The sequence below is a fragment of the Medicago truncatula genome, chromosome 4 (assembly GCF_003473485.1).
Source record: "Medicago truncatula cultivar Jemalong A17 chromosome 4, MtrunA17r5.0-ANR, whole genome shotgun sequence".
In the NCBI taxonomy this organism is placed as follows: Eukaryota; Viridiplantae; Streptophyta; class Magnoliopsida; order Fabales; family Fabaceae; genus Medicago; species Medicago truncatula.
In genome coordinates this window covers 51,004,594-51,032,157 of record NC_053045.1, presented here as the reverse complement: position 1 = coordinate 51,032,157, position 27,564 = coordinate 51,004,594, and the positions used below count along the sequence as shown (strand labels likewise).

The window sequence follows — 27,564 nt, the reverse complement described above, 5'->3', positions numbered from 1 at the left end:
TAAACTTTTTTACACTTTATATCTAATTTTTTTAGGCAAATAAAAATAAATATAAATTAACATTTAGGGATTAAAAATTAATTTAATAATAATATTAAATTAAAAAATTTTAATTTTGAATACTTTAAACATTAATTGATATAAACTTTATTATGAATTAAAAATGTCCTTTTGTGTAATTTTACATTTATCAGCTAGTTAAACCGCTAATTTTACCAAACACTTCAAGTAGCTTATCAGCTATCAGTCATCAACTATCAGCTATCAGTCATCAGCTATAAGCTATAAGCTACCAGCTAGCTTATCAGTCATCCACTATTTTTACCAAACAGAGCCATATTTATTGTGTATCAACCACTTGCACATTTTTTTTAATCAACAAAAATTTATTAAAAATCTGATCCCTGCACAAAACGAACAGAGATTGGCGAAGTACAAACAAAATACGTCGTATATAGGCAGAACACCTGAAAATAAACACCAACAAAGACACCCCTGCGATCAACACTCAAAAGGACATCACCGACCTAAAATAGACTCCTATTCAACCTATCACTGAAAAACAACATCCATAACACCCATTGTCACTACTAACCCCCAAAAGAACATCCTTGTAATAGAAAACCCAGTCATCATCACCCAAACTAAGCCACATCCACCTTTTCTAAAGATCGATCAGCCTCCACCACCGTACAACATCCGATCAACCGAAAGAACACCTAAAAAAGCCCAAAAGCAAACTTGAACCAAAGAAAAGTTGACTCTCGATCTCGAATAAAAAACGATCGGCCCATTAGATTTCATAACTAAATCAACCACTTGCACTTGATTCACATATAAAATTCCCACATAAAAAAAGTATATGAACTAGATAACTTTTATTAGATCAAATACATCATAAACTAGTTTTTTTATTAGAAACTCGAGTTCAATTATCTTGTAGTCCTTAAATTATTTAAATAGTTTTGTAAATTATTGGTAATTGAGTCCTCCAATATTTCATAATTAGATCTCAGACTAATTTTTTTCTTCTAGAAGAGGTCCTTAAACTTTTAAATGAAATTGAGTCTCTAAATTTAAATACCTAACCAGAATTAAAAAAATAGAAATCCAATTAAAAAGCTTTTTTTTTCTTTGCTACCACAAATTAGCAGTACCTAATTAATAAACTTCTTGGTAAAGTCCTGTATCTTGGTCGAATTACTTCACCGTGTAAATTGAGATTAGACGCGAATAAGGTCGAAAATAGAGTAACCGATGAAGAAGGTGACAGTAATTGTGTCCATTCTTCTCTTCTCAATACTTCGTTTTCAACCATTCGTGTCTTCGTCGCCTCTCTTATACGGAAACCAGGTAACGCCTGAATGAATGTTTAGATTTCAAGTTCAGTATAAGATTATAAGTTTATATTGTTTCAATCAAATTATTTATTACGTTTTATTTGCAAGAACTTTAAAATACCAAGTTAACCTTTTTCTTTCTTTCTTTCTCCTTTTTAATGTTTGCTTCAGGTTTATGAGGAATCTTCTGGTGAAAGGTAATGGAATGGATTCACAATTTATTTCATTTTTAATTAATATTACATTCTAATTTCTAAGTGTTTGGCTCTCAAGTGACAAAAATTACTTTTGAATCAATTGATTACTGTCATGCAAAGTGACTTCGTAAAATGATTTATGTTTAGATACATTCATGTTAAATAATTCCAGTTATAAGTTAGAATCTATTCCAGAGGAAAAGTTGATTTTAATCGAGAACATTCAAATATGTTAAAATCAATTCTGCACCTCTAGAATCAATTTTGCCTCCTCCAAAAGCAGAACCAAACATACACTTAGCTTTTGTTCCGAATTTTTAACTCGCATGCCTTACTTAGTTCTCTTTTTTATAGTAGGAATCTTAATCAGGAGCACGAGCATGCTCCTGAAGTGCATTGCTCCAGAGAGAGAAGTAGGGTTGCTTCGAAAGTGATAGAGGAGGTATGGGAAATTCCTTTTTTGATCGTAATAATTTTATGGCATTGAGGTTTGGTGTAAAATTTGAATTACATAGAAAAATATTGTTAGAAACAATTATTTTAGTGTCTTGAATCAGGACAGATGTCTAAGCTTGATATAACATTTAGATATAATAATTAGGAACTATACAAATACTGTGTTTGTGGTTCAAAACACAGTTTTTCATCATATGCTTTTATTTTCTTGCACTCTAAACTGCTGTGTTTCCCATATATGTTTTTTGTAGTATTTGACACCATTCGTGGAAAAAGAAAACTATCAGCTTTCAAGAAAGTGCAGACTTCACCCTGAGAATGATATGTTTAGGGATCAAGAAGAGCATAGAATATACCTTGACAGAAATGAATGGCGATGTGGATATTGCAAGAAAAGCTTCCGTGAAGAAAAATTTCTTGATCAGCATTTGGATAACAGGCACTGCAATCTTCTGAATCTAGTATGTTTATGTTAATTCTCGTCTACTGAGTATCTCTTATCTTGTTTTTCTTTTGGCTAGAATGCTTATATTGAGCCAGTATTACCTTACAGGTATTACTGTTTTCTATGTCAAATCTTGATATGATGCCTATGAATTTTCATTTCTGCTATATCAAATGTGATTCTATACTCTTAAGGTTTAATTAAGCGCATCTATTTTGTTAACGTTGATACCCTGTTCCTTTTGACTTAAAAAAGTAATAATAATCAATACCTGATTAGGTCAATATCCAAGATATAGACAGCTAAAAGCACATGAAGCCATCTGATCTTTCATAGGGAACTATGTTACCTTCCTCTCTGATTGCATAGAGTTAGGATTGGCAGGGCTCGCAACCTGCCCCGCCGACCGCTGTGGATTCCCTCATAAGTTTGCTTTAAATTTTCTTGCAACATAGATATAATTTTATATTGGCTTAATAGCAATTTTAGCCCCCTAACTTTCCCAAAGTTGCGATTTTGACCCCTGCCCCCTAAGTTTTGCATCTGTGGCAGTTTTGGCCCCCAAGGCCAATTTTGACTCAGTCTACGCTGACGTGGCACCCTAAGTGAGGTGCCACGTGTTATTTTTTTTACCAAAAATTGGCATTGGGGGGCCAAAACTGCTACAGTTGCAAAACTTATGGGGCCAAAATCGCAACTTCGTGAAAGTTAGGGGGCGAAAATTGCTATTAAGCCTTTTATATTTTACCTCTTATAAAAAGTGCAATGCTTCTTTCCGCATGTGGGAATAAACAATTGGCTTTGCTGAATATTTCTCATTGCATATGATCATTTTGGTAATTTTAACATTGGGTGTGGCATTAATAAACTCAAAACAGACTTGTTGGAAGCTTAAGTTTGGCTTAGAATGAACTTTCAGTTCTGTAATATTTAATATTAATCAGAGAATATTTTTCCCACAATTTCATTACTTGTATGGTTAATTTGAATACAGAGTCATGGCAAATGCTTGGCTGATTTATGTGGGGCATTGCATTGTGATGCTGTGACGAATTCCAAATCCTCTAGAAGCAAGTGTAATCCAGCAGCTGCTGCAAGAAATCGTCACCTATGTGAGGTTGCTTTCATTTTTTTTTTCATTTACTTTTTTATGTTCATATATAAACTTTTCTACCTAATCTATATGCATTCTTTATTTATCAGAGTCTTGCTGACAGTTGTTTTCCCATAAGCGGGGGTCTATCAGCAAGCCGTCTTCATGGTATACTTATATTTTCTTTTTCGGTTAACTCTACTGTTCCACCATGATGTCACTGGTCACTTTTTTTCTTCTTCAATTTCTTTGTATTTTTTATATTTTACACTTTGTTGATTAGTTTCTTATGTTGATTGTGCATTGGTAGAATTGTTTCTGCACCAATTTTGTGATGCTCACTCCTGCTCAGGGAAACACAAACCCTTCTCTAGAGGAGGCAAGGTAAGGCCTGAATATCTCACTGGTGAAATTTGTTTTCATTATGCCTTTTATTAAAATTATGTGATTGATAAGTTCAGTAATACAGGGGATATGTATACTTCCATAATAAGATATGGATGAAAACTCTACTATTCTGTCTAATCTATAACAAAAAGAAAATTTACATACATATATTTTTTAAATATCTGGAGTTGTCGAAGTGCGGATTACTTTCTTATTTTTATCATTTAGTGAGCAATGAGTATCCTGTATTTCATAAAAATTGGGGGCGATATAATCTTATGCGAAGGCCATCCTATGCAACTTTCAGGCATTAAAATATGTTTCAGACGTGGATGATTATCATAAGACATTCCTAACATATCATAAGATTCCCTTTCTTGAAAATCTGCACTTTTCCAAACCCAGAAAATAGAAGTAATTCTCGGATTTTGCCTTGGGGCAAATACCTTTATGCATACCTCTTCGGGTAGATCTAGACTATACTATATTATGGTAAGATGATAGACACTAGCTAACAGTCCTCCTGGTGCTACATCATAGGCACATTGGGAACGTAGATAATTGTAACCATATACATATAAAATAACAGCAACCGAATGCCAATCCTCGGGCTTTATATGTAAAGTCTCTATTTTCCAGTCATAGAGTATCTGTGTTGTGAGTTTTAGGCCTTGTGCTATTCACAAAGTTGACTAGTAAAATGCCTTATTGACATTACTTGAACGGGTGATTTTTGGCTAGCTTAAATCATTAACTGATGCCAAACTCGCCGTCACACTAGCTTTCCTTTTCTTTTTTTGAAACAAGTATCTTTACTTTTCTATCAGGAAGCTTTTATAATTTTTAGGCTTTAGCTCGTTGTCTTTTCAATAATCAATACATTATGTGGTGCCATAGTTTCTGAAGATTTTGGGTTCCCTTTAACTAATTTATTCTTGAAGTGAATACATACCAGTAAGCTATTTATTAAATTGTGGTACTTTGCTTCTCCAGGGCCAAGGAAGTTTCTTTCGCCTGGCTGCCGGAGCATTGATCTTAGTGCTACTTCCTGTGTTCTATCTCTTTATTTATTTGATACAATGGTACCATTTTTATATTTTTCAAGCTCTTCAACCAATCAAGATTTTTCAGCAATATCTCACAAAACTGTTGGGCAAATTGCAGTGATATGAATGGTCGAACTCAAGATCTTCGTCGCATCTCCAAATCTGGATGGAAAGCAAAGCCATCATGATTGCTGTTTGGTAATGTTTCTCTCTTTTAAATTGTTATCTTTTGGTTACTTGCATGGCAGAATGGGCTGCAATAACACAAAATTGCCACTAATGAACAATGGATTTGTGACATGTTGATTGTCAATTAATTTTGATGATCCTGCTGTCACATCCTTCTTTCTTCATTTCGCCTAAGTTTTATTTTACATATGTACTATATTACTTGTAACTCTTAATGTACTATCACTTACATGCACTAGTACTTTCCATGCCTCATTATTGGTCTTATTTTCTTACCTTTTTACATTGCTTTATTATGTGTGTGTACATTGTCCAAAGAGAAATGATTTGCCGACAGACATTAAAGTTCTGATGTCGAATATGGTATCCATTGGTTATTGTGTGTATTTTTGAAATGTGTGTAAGCTGTAGAAGATAAAAAGTTAGAGAGATAGAGATTAGCATGTATGGTGTCTATATTTTGATTTTCAAATAGCATATTTGTTTTCGAATTTACTTGACCAATTTAAGTAATTCAGTTGACATTACCTTATTCTCAAATGAGTGACCATAGATTGCTTATTTTTTTCTAATGGTTTACCTTAAGCTTATTTTAGTTATATCTAATTCACCTTAAAATTTACTTCTACCATGCACATTTTATGGAGGTATTGTTTTCTTTACTGAGCAACATTTTATGATGTAACACATTGTTTACTTAGACTACATGTATTCTCAACTGGAATTTATGAGCGGGCTGTTCCGTACCAGTTCTCCATCAATATTCAGTTCTACTGAAACTCTTTCCATTCTGTCCTTTAATCCCTGCCCTCTTAAAGTTATGCTCAGCCTAATGACTTTCATTTTTACTGAAGCAAAACCTCTTATCATGTGTAACTCTTTTACTTCTGCAGGTTAGACTGTAGCAGTCATCATCTATGATGAATGGGTTGACAAAAGTGGGAAATGTAAGGCCTAATGTTGATTTTGGATTTTCCCCGAAGTAGATTCTCTCTGCATGTATGTGTCAAGGAAAGGATTTGAGAAGTATTATGAGTGCATGAAGGAAATCAAACTTCGCATTGGTCCAGCGTCTAACACACATTTCCTGAGGTAGTGAAGGGCATGAAAGCATTAATTGAAGATCATACATCTTTTGTCCATTTAGCTATCAATTGGGATTGTTCTAAAAATAGCCAAAAATGTGTTTGCACCATTAACCACTCTCAGTCACTGATGTAAGCTGTTTGGCATTCTTTAGAAAATCCACGCACAGAGCATTCATGCATGTTAGAATTACATTGGTGCATTAGCAAAAAAAAAAATTGTGTACACTTAAAATATTAAAATAGAAGGAATTAAATAACTGTTTATTGGAATTGTGTGTATTTGCATTTTACAGATATGATTTTATGTTACATTTACAAATAGTGGTGGCACCGATTCCCTGAGTATAAGTATTTTCCGGAAAACACCCTTAATATGTCATTCAAAAACCAAAATTTCTTGAAAAAAAATTCTGAAAATGGCCTATTAGGGATGTTTTACGGAAAATAAAATTTTTACGAGGGCGCAAAACAAACCGAAAATTTTATAGGGGCAAAAACTGGAAATGATATATATTACAGGGATGAAAAACGCTATTAACCCCAAAATATTTGATGGAGGACGAATTTTAAGAAGGGTAAGAATAGGAGGATGAAAAGTGCAATTAAGAAAGAAAGAAAAAAAGTAAATTATGCTCTAAAAACCCATTGAAGGCCCACAAACAAACAACCACGAACCAGTACAAAATCAAACAACAGAGACACTGGTGAATTTTCTCACTCACAAACCGTAATGGCCGTTTGGTCTCTTCGCCCTAAGACATGCCCATGCCCATCCTCACCCTCACCACTACAATCTTCTTCTGGTTTCACTACAACTAATTTTGGCCATGTTTCATTTTCAACAATCGCATACCCTACACTTTCCGTCAAATATTATGTCAACGTACAAATCAATATCGTAGACGATGACGAACCCGAAGATGAACTCATCAATCGCTTCAGAAAAGAGGTTATTATGGCTGGAGTTTTTCAAGAATGCCGACGCCGAAGATTCTTTGAGACTCCTCAAGACAAGATCAAAAGGAAAGCCCGAGAAGCTTCTAAAAGAAACCGTAAACGGTATACTTATTTACATCCTCCATCAACTTTCCTTTATTTCCATTCATTTAAACAAATTTCGTATTAATAGTTTAGTTGTTCTTGTTCATGTTAGGATTTGAAAGATATGCACGTCAGTGCAAACTAATTTTACACTGCCATTCAATAAAAACTTATTATTTTGTTTCATCGCCTCACTTTGATGTTATGACATTAAAAAATAGAGTTCTCTCTTTCAGTATCAGTGTAAAACTGTAATGTTATTATTTGTGATTGGATTTGTCTGTAGTAATCCTGATCCAATAATTAATAATTATTGTTTTGAATTTTTTTTTTATCGTACTTGTATTTTGTGGTCAAGAACAAACACGAAAAATAATTTAAGTGTAGCAGAGATGATCATGTTGGGTTGGATGTGTGGTAAGATTAGACAGGATAGGATTAGAAATGACAACATTAGAGAGTTGAGGTAGCGCCTATAGTAGAAATGATGGTGGAAACTAAGGAGGTTAGATCACATGAAGAGTAGTCAAATTACTAGAGGCAGAAGAAGACTTACAAAAACTATGAAAGAAACTATTGAGAAAGATCTAGAGTTTAATAAGTTGGATAGAGATATGATGGATTATTATGGTTTTGTTTGATCCATATAGCCAACACCACTTAGTGGGATAATGTTTGGTTTGTGTTGTTGTTGCACTTGTATTTTGTGCCCTTTTTGTGTGATGTGATTCAAGTTTTCTTTTAATGTACTCTTGGTATCTATCTAGAGTGTAAATGGGGATTAGTTTTAAATCTACACAGCTTTTTCTTTGCTATGAAACTGATATTTGTGTTAAAAGGAAACTATTGTGTATTTATTGGCAAGCACTGTCCATTATTAATTTGCTCTCATGGATATCAGGAGGCCGTATATTCCTCCTGCACGGGATAAATATGAATATGATTATCCAAATAAGAAAAAGGACGATGATGGTGAAGAAGAGGATAATTGGGAACTTTTAGATGTTGATGTTCCATATTCTTGAAATTTAAATGTAGAAACAAGCAGAAATGAATGAAACTTTTTGAATAAAAGCATTTGACTCTCTTCTATGTTCTCCCTATGTCAAAGTCCTTCTCTGTCCGAAGCTGCTGCTCTCACTACCCTGAGACGTAATTCCCTGGCTCATAACTTTCACTTTACTCCAATTACACAGATCAAGGAAAGGAAAACATTGCTTACTTATAGTTTTAAAGATGGCTGCTGATGTTGAATTGCTTGTGCGGACCTTCGTTCTGTTCTGATTTTATCTTCTTCATTTTGTTTGTAAATATTGCATATTGCAAAGCCATTAGTGTTTGCACTGTTAGCTTTTATACTGTTTGTTTTATGAATATTTTCTTTAGGCTATACTTCCTATATGGCATATTTTACTCGGATTGTTTATTGGTTCTGCTTATTTTTAGTCACTCAATTGACAGGGCCAATGTGGTAGGAATTTATTAGCTATGCTAGTCCATTTATTGTTGGCACTAGCTACGTCCTATCTTATGATCTCAACAGTTTATGGACCATTTTAAATTTTGCTTATACTCGTTGTTCTGAGCACAATGTTCATAATAGGTATTGACTTTGCCAATGAACAAAACCCATGAATGATCTAGCTCAAAGAGGTTACGTAAAAAACGTGATGTGTGCATATATGGTCAAGCTGAGTTATCATCAATTAATTTAGTCTCTTAGTTGATCAACTTTGATGTATTCGGATTGTAAAACAGAGATAAACTGAAACACTTGAACAAAATTTTCAAAATATGCTCTAACTTGGCAAGTTGTAAACAATATGTCAGCTCAACATTCTTATGCAGATAGATGATGTAAAGAGACTGAATTAATTGATGGATAACCTTCACTTTTGAGGAATGTTTATTATTTTGTAATAGGGGTACCGAATTTCTCGATCTTTATAATTTTTTAGTCCAAAATGGTGATTAAAAAAGTTTCATGTCGTCGACTTATGATGGGGAAAGGACCCCTGAAAATAAAGTTCCCCTTATGTTCGTGGTTTTATCGAGTGTTTTGAACTTCGTGTGGTTACCCATATATGTGCATTAGATTCAAAAATTTTGAAGATAGCTTTTGTAGTGAAACAACTTTGGATGCAACACTACCATTGAAGCAACCACAATGAGTTTAACAAAATTACACTGAGCCATTGTGATTTTGCAAAACTACAAATTTGATACTGATGTCATTTCTAACATCGTGAGCTAAAAAAATTCAAAAGCATTACATTTATTACTGGTACGTCATATCTGCACATTGTTTAGTACTCTCCTATTGTTGAGCTATTTGGCTAGAGGTAAAGCATGATAAAAACTGAACGAATAAATAGCAACTAGTAGAGATTTTCTTTTATTTATTTATTTATTATTTTTTTTTTTTACGTATAGTAGATAATGTATAAGTTAGAAGAGATTATACCACTTACATAATTTTTTCTTTAATGTATTATTGGTCATGCATTATTTTTCTTCTAGATTCCCATTTTCTATGTTTTCACCAATTACAACGTTATCATCGTTTCCAAGAGAAATGAGAAAAAGAGAGGAAAGAAAAATGTATTTTAATTGTTAATTGTAGGATTAATTGTTCCATGTAATATGTAACATTTGAAAAATATATTTGAAATTCCTCCTATGTTGATCTTATTTTGGCTAAGAATATTGCCACGTTGATGTTGCCATATGGATTTTTTTTTTTAAATACTTGGCATTTTTTGCCTCATATTTATGTTATGTCTCCTACGTCCACTAATATTGTATTCACGGGAATTAGTTTTGCTATAATAATAACTTGGTGGCGCAACTTGTTATCCGCTTACCTTTCATTCATGTGTAATTTTCATGTATATTTATAATATATTTTAGGGGTTGAAATAAAGAAAAAATGGATATAAAATCCAAAAAAGTGAGTAGATCTCAAATGTTTTGAAGCTTTTTTTTTTAAGATATGTTTAGGACATTAAAATAATACTTCACCATTTTCTATGTTTTTTTTTTACAAAGGTCTCTACGAGACTTTGGAATTCTAATTTTTTTTTGGGAGAGTTTCTTATAATATTATGAATTTTTCTGAAAAATTTGATTCAAAAATATGAATTTTACATATGAGTTTACTTTAAAATAGGGATCAAAAGTAGTGATTCAAAATTTTATAGAGACTAAAAATTAAAAAGAAAATTTTAAAGGGACTCAAACGAAAAGTTTATATATTTATAAGGACCAAAAACATATTTAACCTTTTAATATATCTAAGTCTTTATTTTAAATGCGATTTGTTCTCATTTGGTTACTTTTTTACTCGATATATTAACAACTCCGATACTTGTCTTGCCCAACACTTTGTTGGTGATAGATTTGGGTTTTCGCATCGCATCGCATCGCATCGCATCAATGGCAAATGAAGGTGAAGAAGTTCAGCAGCCCCAACTTGTCCTCGCCGACAAGCTTTTCCTTCTCAAACAAAAAGATGTTCAAGACATCGACAAAGTTCGATTCAAAGAAGACGTTTTCAATTTCGTCAAGGAACATGGTATCTATCCCTCTTCTCTCTCTCTGTAAACCCTAATTTTCTTCACTATACATAAACCCTAATTTTCTTTTGTTTTTCACAGATATGGTCCCTTTATACGAAACCCTAGTTGCAGATTCCGTTTTGGATATGGATCGTGCCCTTTTGGATTCCATGCGTGCTAAAATTGATGATGAGCTCAAGAAACTTGATGAAAAGTTAGTTACTTTATATCTTTTACTATGTTAAACCCCAATTGTGAATTTTGGATTTTGAATGCACTAGGTTAAATTGAAGAAAATTTATATAATAGGGTTTTGATGTTGATTTTTCAATTAACTATATTATATTAGATTTGCTTATTTGAATTGTACTAATGCATTTGGTAAGTGTTTTTTCTGTTCTTAAATGTTTTGATGGTTGTTGATCTTCCATTATTATTTATTTTTCTGAGATTGATGTTTGTTATCACTCATTATCGCAACATCTTCTGTATCGAAAAATGTATCGCAACATCTTCATCACTTTCATTACTGAGATTGTAAACTTTGTTGATTAGTTTAGCTTGATGTACAAAACTTACTAGAACTGTGTACTTCACCTAAAGAACAGTAGTACACAAACACTTGAATGAAAAGGTCTAAGTTTATTTATAACAAAGTAAGATGCTGAATTCATGTTAAAAAAGCATGTTTGGAGTTCTGAAGAATCTCTAGAATTAAGTTTATGCGATATACCCAATGTCGCCAATGGCTTATGTTCCACCTATAATAATATGCCTCAAAACATGCCCAGTGAATGGTAGATACCATGGAAATCACCATAATCAAGGAAAGAAACAGTTTTGGATAATAAATGTAAAAAGTATACATATACCTAAAAACGATGAATAAGTTGTATTTTATATAGTGAAAAGTCACCATACATCTATATAGAACTAAGCTTATAGTTGGACGAATATTACTTCATAAACAATTAAATAACCAAGAAAGAAAAGGATCAATAAATACATATCTTAATGGTTCCAATGATGTAGCATCATGTAAATTGTCATTCTGTAATCATTTACAGTGTTACTTGCAAGAAGATTAAGCTCAATGACCGCTGTGCCCTGATAAATAACCAGCATTTTGAGCTGACAGATGAAAATGAGATAATGTTTACCAAAACTTTCATTTTCGCTCTGGAAGAGAAGGCACAGTAGCACTTTATGCAGTTATGATTAATTACCCATTAACCAACATGCTTTCTAGGATATGTTGCTCTTCTATTTCAAGATAGAAAAAGATATATTAGTAAGTTTTAGTGAAAAGACTACAACTCAGTAAGCCCAAGTCCAAAACTTAGAAAATTGGAAGAATGGAAAACGCAAAGGCTGGGTCAGATGTGTCATAGTAATTGCATTTTTTCAGATCAAAATTCCTTGAGATACAAACTATTATTTGAAAATTTCAAATTTTATTATCCTTGTACTAACGATAGTTCATATGAATGTCTCATTTTAGGATTGCTGATGCCGAGGAAAACTTAGGTGAGAGTGAAGTTCGTGAGGCTCACTTGGCAAAATCCTTGTTTTTCATCCGGATTGGGGACAAGGTATGTATATCTATTATAATTTATTGCTCATTTCCTTTCTGCTGCTGGAATCAAGTTAACACTGTCCTCTATGCACCAGGAGAAAGCCTTGGAACATCTCAAGATAACAGAAACCAAGACTGTTGCAGTTGGGCAGAAGATGGACCTGGTATTTTATACATTGCAGCTTGGTTTCTTTGGCATGGATTTTGATCTCATTTCCAAAAGTATTGACAAAGCTAAAAGGTAATTCTTTGAATCTCAAATATCTCCCAGTTATATCCTTTGCTATAACTTTCTGTTAAGAATGGGTTATCTAACTGTTTGCACCATATGACAGCTTGTTTGAAGAAGGTGGTGACTGGGAAAGGAAGAATAGGCTGAAAGTGTATGAAGGCCTCTACTGCATGTCCACTCGAAATTTCGAGAAGGCTGCCACATTGTTCTTGGATTCTATTTCTACCTTTACTACCTATGAACTTTTTCCCTATGACACCTTTATATTTTACACCGTTTTGACCAGCATCATAACATTGGATAGAGTTTCGTTAAAGCAAAAGGTACTTCTATTTTTTCTTATGTCGCCTTTACACCATTTATCTTTTCTTTTAACTGTTGTTTTGTTGTTTCTTGGCAAGTATTAACTAGACTAATTTGCATCAGGTAGTGGATGCCCCTGAGATCTTGACAGTGATTGAAAAAATTCCACATCTTAAAGAGTTTTTGGACTCCTTATATGGTTGTCAATACAAGTCTTTCTTCTCAGCATTTGGTGAGTAGACATTGTTCGAATCACAGTAATACAAGTGCTGATTAACAATTCATTCCTATCTTTTTGCTTCTATGTTCATATATTTGTTTTATTTTGAAATTCATTTCAGCTGGCCTGACGGAGCAAATTAAGTTGGACCGCTATTTGCATCCACACTTCCGGTATTACATGAGAGAGATCAGAACTGTTATTTATTCCCAGTTTTTGGAATCTTACAAGAGTGTGACAATTGAAGCCATGGCAAAAGCGTTTGGAGTATCTGTGGATTTTATTGATGTGTAAGTGAACGCATCCCAAATGACTTGGTTTTTCATTTTTAGCATTTTGATTAGATTTACAATGTTGTGGGAGGCTGCTCATTACATTTATTTGTTTCCAGGGAGCTATCACGTTTTATCGCAGCTGGGAAACTTCACTGTAAGATTGATAAAGTTGCAGGTGTTCTTGAAACTAACCGCCCTGATGCTAAGAATGCTCTTTACCAAGCAACCATTAAGCAAGGAGACTTCTTGTTGAACAGGATCCAGAAACTGTCTCGTGTGATCGATCTGTAGGCCATTTTATGTTTAAAAAGTGTATTGAATTGAAAGGCAGAGATACCGACAGTATCAAGGACATCTGTTGGATGCATTTTACTATGTGGGGGAATGAGGCATGACATTTCAGTAGTCCATTTGATTTCCAAATTAATGAACATCCAAGCTGGTCGAATCATCTCAATCAATTTCAAATTATTTTTTTGAACGGTTTAATTATTTTTGTGATGAATTTTAGTGTTTGAGCGCATACTTATTAGATAATGATTGAGTTTGTCATTTTTGTTTTATCATTGGGTTCGCTCGCCATCGAGGCGTGGTTTCCAAACAACTTTGGTCTAAATTCATCTCAGGGTGCCTCTCTTCTTTGCCCGCGATTTTCCTGTTTACGATGTTATTTGCTGTTGCTGGATATCCAATTGGGTGACATAGCATGACATTGGTCAACCACAATGTCCACAAGTGTAAAAAAAAAACCTTGTGAAAGAAAGTGATGAAAGCCACTTGTGACATTGTGGTTGGCTAATGTCACCAATGTCATCAAATTTTATATCACCCAAATGCTACCCAGTTCACGGCTAGCATTGTTGTGTTTGAATTGTGCTGATCGCAAGAGCCCTGTTGTCCTTACACGCTAGGTCAAAATGGCATCATTTTAGTCTGCCATGTGTTATTACTTGACCTAAAAATATCTTCTAAATTGTAGCTTCCGTCCTCCCTTGTCTTGACTTCAGGATAGTCTAGTTTTGTTTATTTCCCAAAAGCACGAAGATTTCTTTGGGAACAAACAAACCTACTTGTGAAGGAAGGAAGCAAATGAAGTACTAATAATGTCTTGGAACTTACGTTTCCATGAATGATATATTCATAAATGATCAACCTAATGACCGGTTACATCAAAAGTGACGCATAGTCTTAAGTAAATGAATGGCCTAGGATGAGAATTGAGACGAAATTGCTGACAATATAGCCACTGACAATGAGATTACAAAGTAAACATACATAAATGCATCCAATATAAGTATATTAAGAAAAGGCTAATCTAGTTGTTGTATAGTAGTAAATCTATCGACGGGTATTAGTTTTTCAAAAGTATCCATATAATTGTTAGTTTCATATTGCACTAATCACTGTTTTATTTCTTGTACTCTTTTAACCAATTTTCATAAACTAGACAACAAAGTTATCCTTCTAATAATAAAAAATAGAAGTATTATTAAAAAAAAAAAAAAGGATAATTTAAAAGGAGTTTTATTTATAAAACAAACAAACAAAATTCTTAAATAAGTCATATTGAGTAAAAAAAAAAAAGTGAGAAATAAGTAAAAAAAGAGTGAGAAGGAAAATAGACAGGTTATCCAAAATCGAAATGAACGAAGTTTGGCCAACTATGGTTGTGAGGTCCCGAAAACGCAGAAATTAAAGTGTAAGAGAAAATCACAACGTGGCTTGTGCGCCACACTTTTGAAAACGTTACTTTACTTTACTAGTTCTAAGCACAATACAATATGAGCCATTTCAGTGTAGTGTAGTGTAGTTAATTGAGTTATGTTGCCCCCTATCGTCGTTGATCTCAACGACATTAAACAAAAACTCTCCCTTCAGTTTCGTCCTATTCAACGTTCCTTTCAGTTTTGGGTTCGAGCCGTTGATATTTACACCGGATACAAGGTTCCTTTCTCTCTCTCTCTCTCTCTAACCAAATTGCTACATTAATTAATTAACTATGCATGCTTCATTTTCTCGAATTGCAGGTTTTTCAATTGAGAGTCAATTTCGTGAAAGATGCACAGAAGCAAGAAGCAATGTGGGAAAGACAGCATGAGCTTGCTGCCGATAAGATTTTCTCTATGTGCTCTGACCTTGGTGGTTTCTTCCTCAAGGTTTTTTAATTTAATTTAATTGCTTTTCTCATTTTCAATTTTATATTCATCAACTGCATTTTCTTAACTAGTTTTGTTGATTTTTGTATTCAGATTGCACAAATTATTGGGAAGCCGGATTTGGCACCGGCTGCATGGGTGAAAAGGCTGGTTACGCTCTGTGATCAAGCTCCACCAACTTCTTATCACACTGTTAAACTTGTGCTTGAGAATGAGCTTGGAATGAGTATTCATGATGTGTTTGATAGATTTGATGTTGAGCCTCTTGGTTCTGCTTCAATTGCTCAGGTTTCTTTCAATCTTGTTTGTTTATTTATCCCTCAAGTACTTTTGTTTATGCATCTTACAGTGATATGTTATGACACTAGTTGTGGATAACAATTTAAGTTTACTAGAGGGTTTATTATACTATGAAGCACTAACACAGACACCGCAGACCGAACACAAAACTGAAACATCGACACTAGTAATAATTTGAGAAAATATAAATAATTGAATGTAACAACATGTGTCGGACACCAGTCCCCGGACACACTTCAATCTTGACTGTGCTATTTAACTCAGCTAGTATACAGAGTGGCTGGTTCTACTTCGTAGGCCAATTTAACACTCAAGTTATTGTGTAGCGGAGAAGCTTATAGTATTTGGACCAAAAGGAGATACTTAATTGAAAATAATAGAGAGGGGGAATGAATGGTACACCTTTGGGAACAGGGTTTGTGGTGCTCACCTACCTGTGTGACTTGCAATAATGTTAAGTGATATTTTCTGTTGCAGTGTCCGAAGATAACCTGTTTATTCTAGACTGACATCTTTGTTGTTTGTTGGTTGTTTGTCATGGGTGGTATTTGACCGGGATTGAGTGGCTACTGGATTTTCCCAAGTACTTTTAGTAAAATTCAAGTAGATCAACCATAGAGCTGATGTGTAACAAACAAAAAAAAACCATAGAGCTTGTGTGATGATTGGGAGGGTAATAACTGAGGTATATTTGAATGGGTGGACTGGTGAAGTTGAGAATAGCACGGGGCCATGGTCACAATTCACTATCATATGATATAGTGGCTGATGCATATGCAACAGTTCTTAGATTGTTCTTCTATACATTCATATATATGTTGTATAGGTACTCTTTTGAAGTGAATCTTGGTTAGTAAGCATCTACTGTGCTGTCTATCTCTGTGCATTTACTTTTAAGGGCTTAATTTATATTAATCAAGAGTGACATGGGATATTAAACAAATCCTGCTATGTGTGCTATTTTCACACCTTTGTGTTCTTTTTCTTATTTAATTTTCTATTTTATTATTCCAATGCTATTCAGTCTAATCGGTGGCTGAGTAATTTTGAACATGTTAATTAGCGGAATTTTGCATGAACAATTGTGTTTCAAAATTTTAACAGGTTTTACATTTCCAATGCCCAATATTGATTTTTGGCAGCGTAGATCTGTTTTCGTAATAGAACTAGTATTGAAAACGTTTTGTTGTTTCTTGGGGTTCATATTCATGTTTACATGACATATAAATCCTCACAAGGATGATTACTTTGTAAAGTTTTTGTGTTACAGTCATAAATTTTTTTAAGATTTGGTACCATGTAACTGATATTTCTTTGTAATAGGTTCATAAAGCAAGACTGAAAGGTGACAAAAGTGATGTTGTTGTCAAGGTAATTGAAGTAGACAAATCTTATGAATGCATGGCATAGTCAACTTCTGATTCTGATTTACTTTGCATGCAACAGGTTCAGCATCCTGGAGTTCAGGATCTGATGATGACAGATATCCGTAACTTGCACATGCAAAAAACAGATATCAAATTTGATCTATATTCAGTGACAAAGGAAATGGAAACACAGGTGTAAATTATTTCATTGCAATATTTCTTATACACGTCATGTATCAGATTATTTGATTCCCACTTATTTCCTTCCTCCCTGTTTTGTGGGTTTGTTGACTGATAGCATGTTAATCAAAGAAGGAACACATTATTGGATTTGTTTTTCATCTGCAGATTAGTGTAGTATTTCCTATTAGAAACAAACTGTATTATTTACTATACTTGTGAAGTGTATGACATATGAGTTTTTTATGTGATTCATACTAGAAACATGATGTGGATTAAAATGAATAATATACGATCGAGTGGACTAAGTTACCAGCATATCTTGCCAATAATATCCGATTTGTTTCTTGTGCTTTCAAATTCATTTTGTTTCTCGTGCTTTCTAATTCAATGAGTCACATTAAACCCTTTTTCTCCAGAAACAGGATGCATTACACTTAATTTCACTCACGGTAAAAAAAAAGAAGGGAAAAAGTAAATTGTGCTGTATTATTTGAGTATGGTGATGAAAGAATGGATGGTACTCTGATAAAAAGGAACCACCCCTAGCCTAAATTTTATAAACATAGGAACCCCTCTGATATAACAAAAGTAATAATGTTCGTCACCCTTACCCTAAGTCCCAAACAGAACTTACCCCTATATTCCTTCCCACCTTTTCTGCATACATGTATAAATGACATCTCACTTCCTCCTATCTCCCAGGTATTCTTTGTCCTCCACTTTTGGCCACATTGCTCTCATACATTGCACATGAACTTTACCAAACATAGGTCCATGCCTTATGGCTACTTGGGTGGTTGGTTAACATGTGGTCCTTTTGTAGGTTTGATTGTTTGGAGGGTCTAATCATTTTGAAATATATATTGGAGCATTTTATGACTGAATCTCAACAAAATAAATCTGAACTAAATGTTTGTTAATGAGGTGATTGCAGTGCCTGTGCGAATGTTTGTTTAATTATTGAGTGTAATTTGAACCTCAACCTGGCCTAACTCTGAAAATATTGCTTGCATATATATATTTTTATTACATTGCCTTGCTAATGAATTTTTTGGAAGGAAAAACAATTTAGGCTCTTGCAGGTCAGTTTTAAAAACATATTTTTTGTAAAAATACAATTTACCACTTATTGAAAAAAAATCACAGCAAACTCCTATTTTTTCTAGATAAGGAGCAAACTTCTCTTTAATTAACATGTAAATCATGTTCTAATGGACTAAAGTCCTTTATCTGTATATGACAGCAATTTGGTTCTTGAGTGAGTAAATAAAACTGACCTAAAACCCTTTAGTTTATCGTTTTAAAATTAAGAGTAAATCATTGAGCTTCTTTTGTATGGTTATAGCTTTATGGTCATGTTAATATTGTGGTTCTTCCAGCAATCTACCATGACTAGTTCTGAACTTCTACATGATAATTATTGTAGATTGGATATGAATTTGACTTCATGAGGGAGGCCAGTGCAATGGAAAAGATTAGAACGTTCTTGTATAAAATAAACAGAAGGGCTCCTGTCTTGGTGCCAAGAGTTATACGAGATATGGTTACTAGGTATTCAGCAAATCATCTTACATATTCTGTAGATAATATTAATAATGTACTAGAATGCTTAACTTTATTATTTCCAGAGAGTGTCGACAATTTATTTATTGGACTTGGAATAAGCTTGTCTCCAAAAATGACATGTTAAATGGAAGTTGGTCTTAGCATTACTAATTTCTTATTCCATGCATTTTATTTCTTTGCTTACTATTTTTGCTGTTAAATATTTAGGGTTTTGGACAATATATTAACAGTAAAATAATTAAAAAGTGTGAATGGGGATGCACTATAAGTTTGTGTGCATGGCTGTTATGAGGATCTATAAGTATATGTTGTGAATCTAGCATGTCATCATTATCTTTTGAGCTCTCTATGCCAACCGCTATTTGTTACGAAAGGCCTTTATTGATAAAAACAAGGTTGAATTGAAAACAATGAAAAAAAAAAATTAGTGCTGAAACAGACTTTTTATGTTACACAAGAAATCATGGTCAAATGGCCAATAAATGTACAAATGTTTTTTATGTATTCGTTTGATTAAGTCTTTATTCAGATGCATTGGTTCACATGTATTTCATTGTAATGAGATATTTTTACTAATGGTATGCTTCTTTAATTGTACAGAAAGGTCCTGGTTATGGAATATATTGACGGGATTCCAATAATGAACCTTGGTGATGAAATAGCGAAGAGAGGCGTAGATCCTCATGGTAAGGTTGCAGCTGCCGCAAAGCAGTAAGCTCCTGACCTATCTTAAAAGCAGTCCTGTACACCCTACTTATGTTTTGGTTAATAACTTATGCATGTCCAGTACTCTGACTTATGATATTTGCTTGTAGTTTTCTTGTCTATTTTGAATCATCAAAGTAAACTTGTTTATTCGTTGTTTTCTTCATTACCTTCTTTCATGTAGTTTAACTTCTATTTCCTTTCTTCCTAATTCCAATCACTTTCTTCCTAATTCCAATCACTTTCTTACTCTCCTCCTCTGTCCATATCTTTTACCCATTTTCTCTCGACACTATCTTTAACTTATTTTAATTTCGTTGCACAACTAGCTTCACTTTTATTCTTCCCATCAGCAAGTTAGTCAGTTATGTCATGGAAAGTTGTTTGGTACTAGTAAAGCACACTCCATTTTCTTAAAGCTTAGTAAGCTTAAGCTTGAGGGAGAGTATTAGAATATTATAAAGTATCTGATAATATCTTTATATTTTGAGTATCTTGGTTTATCTTGTAGGATCACTTTGTAATCTTAGGTTATCTCCTAGGATTGATTTTTATCACTTAGGTAGTATTATTATTTGTTTCCCGATTTCTCTATTTGCTTAGGATTAGGAGACTTGTATCTCTCTACAAATAGTGGTTTGTGTCGGCCTTTTGTATCAAGCTACTACCAAGTTAGTATCAATTTACTACCAATAATCTGAAAAGCTCCAATTATTTCTCTCATCCTCTTATCTAAAACCCACAACTTCAACATAATCTATACATTTAAACTATAAATATGGTGTAAACTACAAATAACAAATATGTTATGCTTCTGACGATGATTCTCTAATCAACAAGTGGTATGACTAAACCAAATGTGATGAATCTGGCGTTCATTCATCTTTCTATAAATTTGATTGCTTACCTAAATAACTTCGGGTGATGTCATAGATTTATGTAATATAAAGTGGACAGTTGAGTTTAATAACAGTAACACCAGCCTTTTCTGAATGATTCATTACAAGGATTGTTTTCCATACTTATGTGTGTAGCTTCAAGTATACTACGCCATTAACATTCTTATGGACCTGCAGGAAAATTCTTCAAAGTTTGACTCTAGCATATGGTCAAATGATTTTGAAAAGTGGGTTCTTCCACGCGGATCCTCATCCAGGAAATATCCTGATTTGTAAAGGATCCGAGGCAAGTCATATCTTATATTTCTTTTCATTCCCTTCAGTGTTATTTCATCTCTCTATGGACGAGTATCCTATTGTTTATTAAATCGGTGTTTTAATCAAGAGGAATCACATGGAAATGACTCAAGGGTAGAAAGAACATCGATGTTTAGTTCTAGATATTGATACCTAATATAATTTTTAACTTTTAACCACCCTAATATTAGTATTTTTCCTGGAGTTAGGTTGCCTTGCTAGACTATGGACAGGTGAAAGATCTCCCGGAGCAATTGAGGCTTGGTTATGCTAATCTCGTTCTTGCAATTGCTGACTGTGACCCAGCAAGAGCTTCAGAGAGCTATAGGTACTGTTATTCTTATACTCTTGTATATCAAATGCTTCTTCTCTTATATTTGTAGAAAATAATAACAGAAATAAATAACTTCGCTACTGCCAAGTTACAAACTGCACTAGTTATTTTGCTGGGAATAAATAATGAAAGCGAGGAGGAAATAGTTGATGTAGAATATGATTGATGTCCGAAGTAAGAAGATTTTGCTGGGAATAAATGATGAAAGCGAGGAGGAAATAGGTGATGTAGAATATGATTGATGTCCGAAGTAAGAAGAAACAGAAATATAGATATGATGGTAGGGGAGAAAAGATAAAGTGTTAGGATACAAAATATAGGTCTATTGGTGTAGCTAAGAGTTGGTTAGTAGAAGTTAGTAAGTTGATAAGTTTGTTAGGTAGTTGTTAAGAGTTGTTATTTTCATTATTATTATTCTCAGAAAGTCTTTAAATAGCCTTCAATTGGTAGAGGGGAGGATAGCTTTGAATAATTAAATTTAGTGACTAGACAATGCTCTAGTGTGAAAGGAGAGTGCTCCTTTGGGGTAGCCTTGAATGCAAGGTTATCATCTTCATTGTACACCTTTTGTATCTTCTCTTTCAATCCTATTATCCCATTCAATTGATAGTAACAGAAAGATATTCAAATCCTTCTTTTCTCAATTTTGTTTATCAATCTTTATTCTAGTTAGAATCATTCTCTTATTTATTCATTTCTGCCCAGTTTTGGGAATTCTTTCCATATGCCAAAAGTAAGGTTCTTAACATAAAGGGAATGTTGGAAAGTACGAAAAATATTATTTACTTAATCCTTCACATGTAACACTAAATTTGATGGTCTTCTCAATTTATCTTCCCTAAAATTGAAGGCACAAGCCCTATATTAATATGAAATCCTGATTGAATTGTACCGTAAACATCAGTCGCAAAATCTTATGTTCATAGTATATGGCTTTGTCAATGACCTTTCTAAAGCTAAATTTGTCTTCTTTCATTGTTACCACTTACCATCACTATATATAGATATTAATATTTCACCGTAAGGGATAACTGCCAAATCAACTTAGATCATGTGAAATATGGACTTCATTGAAGGAAAATTGACTTCTTAACGTCATAATTTCAAATTGAGAATGATAGCTGATCGGTGGCTAATGGCTATATTCAAATGCAATTAACTAACTACTTTTTACTCTTATTTTGCAGGGAGCTTGGTATAGATACGTTAAGCCAATGTGAAAATGAGCAACAAGAAATGCTTAAGCTGGCACAGACAATGTTCGATACAAAATTACCTCCTGGGGTAAAAATGCTGCAACCGTTTTCAGAAGAATCTTCAATTAAAAAAATTGCTGTTCAGGTACATTATAGAGTAGAAATATCGACACCATGTTTGTTCCCAAATCATCCTTGATGTGAAACGGACATTAGCTATTAAATATGCTGCTTAATCTATATTAGTTGAAGCTTTTATTGTAAAAAGTAAAGAACAATTTGGTTTTATAATCAGGGGATAGAACATTGTAAAAATTTTGCCAGGTCATTTTGTTGCACATTGAAGTTAAAATCACGTGATTGAGAATATGCAAAGAAGTTAACCCAGGAAACTAAGGGGGAAGGAAAATTGTTGTTTTTAAGGGATTTGTAAATTTCATTGATTCTTTTTGGCAAATCTGTGTTTTTCTGTGTAGCGTAATATTGCACTTTTGAATTTCACACTAACTAAAATATGAAAATTCAAGTCTCTTTTATCTATGAGTTTTGTGGCAGTGGCAGACCTTCATTTATAACTCATTAACAGATTAGTAGATGGAAATTGGTTCACACAAATTAGTGTTTTTAAATAAGGCCACGCCAATTGATGTATACATATAAACAATATTTATAGTCATGGAACAAGCAGGAAATAGCTTGTTAATATTTTAGGCTGATACCTTTTTATCACTAAATATATATTCTTGTGCCTGGTTATGGTAGGCTTTTCCAGAAGAACTGTTTTCTATACTTCGGACAGTGCATCTACTGAGGGGACTTAGTGTTGGACTTGGAATCAATTATTCTTGTGCAGAACAGTGGAGACCCATTGCTGAAGAAGCTCTGTCTCAAGCTGGCAGATTTAAAGGTGCCACTGTAATTCTTGCTTAAAATGGAAATTCGAAGTAATATTATCCATGTTGGAATTAGTCAATTTAGCATGTGAACCATGCTGATTTCAATCCTGAAAATATATGTGGACTATATAGAGACTAGTTTTAACATGAACAAATATTGGTGTAAGAACTCCTCAAAAAAGAATGTTGGTGTAAGAAAAACATGAACAAATATAATATAAACTAAAATCCAAACATGGACCAAAAAGTATATACTACTGAACTTAAAAAGTTATTTAAGCCAATATTTGTATAATATTTTTTTTTATGACAAATATTTGTATAATGTCTATTGCCATTTCAAATTGGAATGTGTCATGTGTTTTCTATTTCTTATTATGTATATTTTATTTGTATAATCTCTGGTGTAACTATTTCTTATTATGATATCTCCCTTTTCTACTAAACCAGCTATATCTAATTCCGAGCTCACTTCACATTTTTACAGGTAACAATGTTAAGCAGAGAGGTATAATCCGTGGTATAGTAAACACATTATTTTGGAGAGACTAAATAGGTAGGTATGGATCAATCTGCATTTGGTTAATTCGTTGATTGACTGGCAAAGTCTGTGTTGCATTGAAGAAATGTAAATCCATCTTCAATATGACATGTAAATTTGACATTGATGGCGAGGCAATCACAAGTATAGGTGTTTCGGTGCGTCCGTGATTAGTTTTTGGAAATTTAAAATGTTTTGGGGCTTGCACTTGAGGTGTTTTTAGACAAGACCAATTGCATTACCATGCCAATTTTCAGTCCACAACATGAATCTTCGTATTATTAAGTTGAGTAAATCAGTCTTTTATTATAAAAAATAATAATATTAAATCAGTCTTTAATCAATGAACTACTATGTGTTGAGTACTTTCCTAATAGAGACCGTGTTAATATAAAACTGCAAAACAGACTAATTGTTATGGAAAATTGGTCGGGCCACAAAAAACCGTTCCAAAATCACAAGGAAAATTCAGTCTAAAACAAAGTACACATGGAAAATTCAGAGTTTTTCTTTTTTGTAGAATTCATGATACCAATTGAACATTGTCAACTACTAAGATGAAGAATTGGAAGGTGTCAAAACTTTTCTTTCTGATCAATAGACAAGTGATTCTTGAAGGATTGGAATTTGTGTTATCAAGACAACAAACTAAGAAATCAGGCCTATGAAGTCCAACATGTAGCCTATCCTTTCCCACAACCATTGCAGATGCATCAAGCAAAACATGCCAATAGTTCCTACGAGCCTCAGAAATCCAATGCATTTTCCCATTCACATCTGCTTCATAAGCAAATAAACCTTTTGGACTAATCTTACATCTCCTAAAATTTTGACTTAGCTGAGACCCTCTAATCCTTAAATCAAGCCATGTCTTTGGTGCTGGGATAACCTTAGACTTCTTATAAAAAGCAAATTCTTTAATATAATCCTCTTGTTCACCAAGTATAGTCATGCAGTAGTTTCCTTTAACAAAAGGGTAACTTTCCCCTACCAACATCATAGTATCTTTGTAACTTGGAGTGAACAGAACCAAATACTCAGCATCAGGCAAACCACAATGCTTCAAAACCTTATTCTGAGCTTGAATTTCCGGGATCGAGATGAATCTTCCAGGAAAGGATGATTTTTTATTGAGAATATCAAGTAGTCTTGATGGCTCTAGCTGTGTCATATCCATTTCAGGAGGGTCGCTTCCAAAATTATAAGATGGTCTTAATGACTTTCTACTATCATCTGACAGTGGTAATTTTAAAGGCTCCCCATTGATCATAAAACTGGACATATCTGTACCACTTCCATCGCCTTCAATGAGATTTGCATATTCTGGATACTTTGCTAGGACATATTGTTTTACACATTCCATTTCTTTCGGTGTAATTGGACCTGACCATCTAAGGCCAATACCGCGGATTGTTGATATTGCTTCAGCTATGATATGAGCAGGAATCTCCACATGTGCTTTCTGCTTATGTACCAATTACAAGTCTTTTGTTAGTTTCAAAATGGAGTTGCAACATTACATGCATATTTGAGTTAGCCGTGAGCATGCGAGAATTACGGCAGCTGCAATTTTGATAAAAGCTACATTTTAAGCTTCATCAAAATCACGATGCCACATTGCCACTGTGATTTCACCAAACTCAGAGCCACTTACAGGGAAGCTGAGTGTTTACAAATTACCTTCACGACCAAACTGTCTGATTTGGCCTTCTGTGCTATTGGTTTGTGTATTGGTCCAATAGGAACTTTATGAGTGCCCTTAACTTCATCTTCTACCATTTCCTGATATATTTCCTGACATATAGTTTAGAATTGTTCAAGCAGTTGAAAATTGAAATAGAACTAACAAGTAGGAATAAACATGTAGTGAATGCTGCTTCGAATTTTAATTGCCTTACCTCAGATCCTCCAATGTTTGTTCGCATTGGTAATATTTGTCTTCAGTGTTCACCACTTAGCAGAAATAAATAATATTGGCTTTTTAGTGTTTAACACCTTGGCAATCGCCCTATGATGTTAGGTGATGGATAAACTTCCTATGACCTTAACCTTGATTTGCACATAATTATCTAGAGTTATAGCTTTTTACCTGCCAGTGGTTTTCAGACTAAGATTTGTTTAGATTGACTCATTTGATCCGCTAGCACAAATACTTCTGAAAATGTTTAGAGAACTCAGAAATAGCTTATGGCATGTTCATAATCTATTTTCAGTTTTTTTCCATAAACTCTTAACCATATCTTATGAAAAAACAAGTTCATTGGTTAAGTGTTTGAAGAAGACTTTGTAGCACTTTTGTCTCCTATACATAGAAATAAACCTGAACAGAATTTTGATGGGAAAATACCGTTTGACCTCATTAGCTACTTCTCTACAAATTTGAAAGAGAATGCAGGCCAAACACAATTTAAATAAAGCTTTTAAAATGAAAAGGAACTTTATTTTAGAACATAGAAGATTTAATAGAAGAGCTTTCGGCAAAAGGTTTTGAAAGCAACTTTGCAATGACTTACACGGAGTTTAATTTGTTCTAATAGTCCACCAATCTAAACCAGCCGGCCACATTTTTATTTTTATTTATAATAAGGCTTAATTGCATTTTTCACCCCTATCTTTTGCCAATTGTGTGATTTTGCACCCCATGTTTTTAAACGAGCGATTTTGCACCCCATCTTTTTCCCTCTTTCTGATTTGGAGGCCCCCCATGTGTTTTAGTGATGATGTGTCTGTTTTTGATGACGTGTCTTCATTTAATGTTTACCATATGTGTAAATATAATTTTTTAAAAACAAAAAATTGATTTTGGAAATTAAAAGAAACGGAAAAAAAATTTGGTGACCAAAATTAAAAGGGAAAAAAATTGACAGTAGCTCTGCCATGAACGGAACCGGTAATCGATATTTTTTGTTTAAAAAAAATTCTATGAATAAAATCCAAATGAAAAAAATTAAAATAAATAATTAGATTTTTTTAATTGATTTTTGTTTTAATTTTATTTTTTTAATTGGTTTTTGTTTGTATTTTATTTAATTTTAATTTAACAAGATCTGCATTTTCTTTTAATTTTCAAAATCAATTTTTTGTTTTTTTAAAATTACATTTACACACGTGACAAACATTAAATGAAGACACGTCATCAAAATCAAACACATCATCACTAAAACACATGGAGGGCCTCCAAATCAGAAAGGGGGAAAAAGATGGGGTGCAAAATCACTCGTTTAAAAACATGGGGTGCAAAATCGCACAATTGGTAAAAGATAGGGATGAAAAGTGCAATTAAACCTTATAATAATGAAGCATTTCATTAATTTGTTTTATAAATGCTCATAAAACGTTAATTGAAATGCATTAATTGACATATTGAATTATATCAGAATAATGTTGATATTATTTTCAATACAATGTAATGCAGATATGCAATAAAAAATATTCTAATGTTATACTTCCTCCGTCCTAAATTGTATGACGTTTTGGCCATTTCACACGTATTAAGAAATGTAATTAATATTGTGTGGGAAAGAGAAATTATGAGTTGTTTTACAAAATTATCCTTAATAAATGGTATGGAAAAGATAAATGAAATAATTAAAAGAAGAGGGAGTAATTAATAGTTAAGGATATAATAGAAAAAGTAACATTAATATTTCATTGGTATTGTAAAGCGACATATAATTTG

The 27,564-nt window shown here is 33.3% G+C and overlaps 5 protein-coding genes across 8 annotated transcripts; 4 read left to right on the top strand and 1 right to left on the bottom strand.

Moving 5' to 3' along the window:
* Positions 1-1,146: 1,146 nt before the first annotated feature.
* On the top strand, positions 1,147-6,520 carry LOC11407962 (uncharacterized). 2 transcript variants are annotated; one of them, XM_003608853.4, is made up of 10 exons: positions 1,147-1,353; positions 1,512-1,537; positions 1,895-1,979; positions 2,245-2,454; positions 3,433-3,555; positions 3,642-3,699; positions 3,842-3,915; positions 4,912-5,000; positions 5,083-5,162; positions 6,047-6,520. In XM_003608853.4, exons 1-9 carry the CDS (start codon positions 1,258-1,260, stop codon positions 5,150-5,152), a joined length of 831 nt encoding a protein of 276 aa, XP_003608901.2. In that variant the 5' UTR covers positions 1,147-1,257; the 3' UTR covers positions 5,153-5,162; positions 6,047-6,520. The 2 variants fall into 2 exon arrangements, with proteins under 2 accessions (XP_003608901.2, XP_013457701.1); XM_013602247.3 differs by having other exon boundaries at positions 1,892-1,979.
* Positions 6,521-6,731: 211 nt separating this feature from the next.
* Positions 6,732-8,852, top strand: LOC11405582 (30S ribosomal protein S21, chloroplastic). Of its 2 annotated transcripts, none has more exons than XM_024782936.2 (2): positions 6,732-7,300; positions 8,394-8,852. In XM_024782936.2, the coding sequence occupies exons 1-2, from the start codon at positions 6,972-6,974 to the stop codon at positions 8,527-8,529; spliced, it is 465 nt and encodes a 154-aa protein (XP_024638704.1). In that variant the 5' UTR covers positions 6,732-6,971; the 3' UTR covers positions 8,530-8,852. The 2 variants fall into 2 exon arrangements, with proteins under 2 accessions (XP_024638704.1, XP_003608899.1); XM_003608851.4 differs by having other exon boundaries at positions 6,747-7,300; positions 8,184-8,708.
* Positions 8,853-10,620: 1,768 nt separating this feature from the next.
* On the top strand, positions 10,621-14,008 carry LOC11426380 (26S proteasome non-ATPase regulatory subunit 6 homolog). Its single transcript, XM_003608841.4, has 8 exons — positions 10,621-10,856; positions 10,939-11,053; positions 12,341-12,431; positions 12,511-12,656; positions 12,751-12,970; positions 13,074-13,182; positions 13,292-13,460; positions 13,562-14,008. Exons 1-8 carry the CDS (start codon positions 10,718-10,720, stop codon positions 13,734-13,736), a joined length of 1,164 nt encoding a protein of 387 aa, XP_003608889.1. The 5' UTR covers positions 10,621-10,717; the 3' UTR covers positions 13,737-14,008.
* Positions 14,009-15,059: 1,051 nt separating this feature from the next.
* LOC11415643 (uncharacterized protein slr0889) lies at positions 15,060-24,180 on the top strand. The gene is made up of 12 exons (XM_003608840.4): positions 15,060-15,389; positions 15,473-15,601; positions 15,695-15,889; positions 17,225-17,272; positions 17,348-17,461; positions 18,878-19,002; positions 19,618-19,728; positions 20,799-20,907; positions 21,128-21,246; positions 22,440-22,593; positions 23,211-23,355; positions 23,832-24,180. Exons 1-12 carry the CDS (start codon positions 15,267-15,269, stop codon positions 23,894-23,896), a joined length of 1,437 nt encoding a protein of 478 aa, XP_003608888.3. The 5' UTR covers positions 15,060-15,266; the 3' UTR covers positions 23,897-24,180.
* A 90-nt stretch (positions 24,181-24,270) lies between these two features.
* Positions 24,271-26,368, bottom strand: LOC11416638 (uncharacterized). 2 transcript variants are annotated; one of them, XM_024781900.2, is made up of 3 exons: positions 25,784-26,368; positions 25,566-25,667; positions 24,271-25,347 (listed from the first exon to the last, which is right to left on the bottom strand). In XM_024781900.2, exons 1-3 carry the CDS (start codon positions 25,808-25,810, stop codon positions 24,409-24,411), a joined length of 1,068 nt encoding a protein of 355 aa, XP_024637668.1. In that variant the 5' UTR covers positions 25,811-26,368; the 3' UTR covers positions 24,271-24,408. The 2 variants fall into 2 exon arrangements, with proteins under 2 accessions (XP_024637668.1, XP_003608887.1); XM_003608839.4 differs by having other exon boundaries at positions 25,566-25,679; positions 25,784-26,366.
* Positions 26,369-27,564: the final 1,196 nt, after the last annotated feature.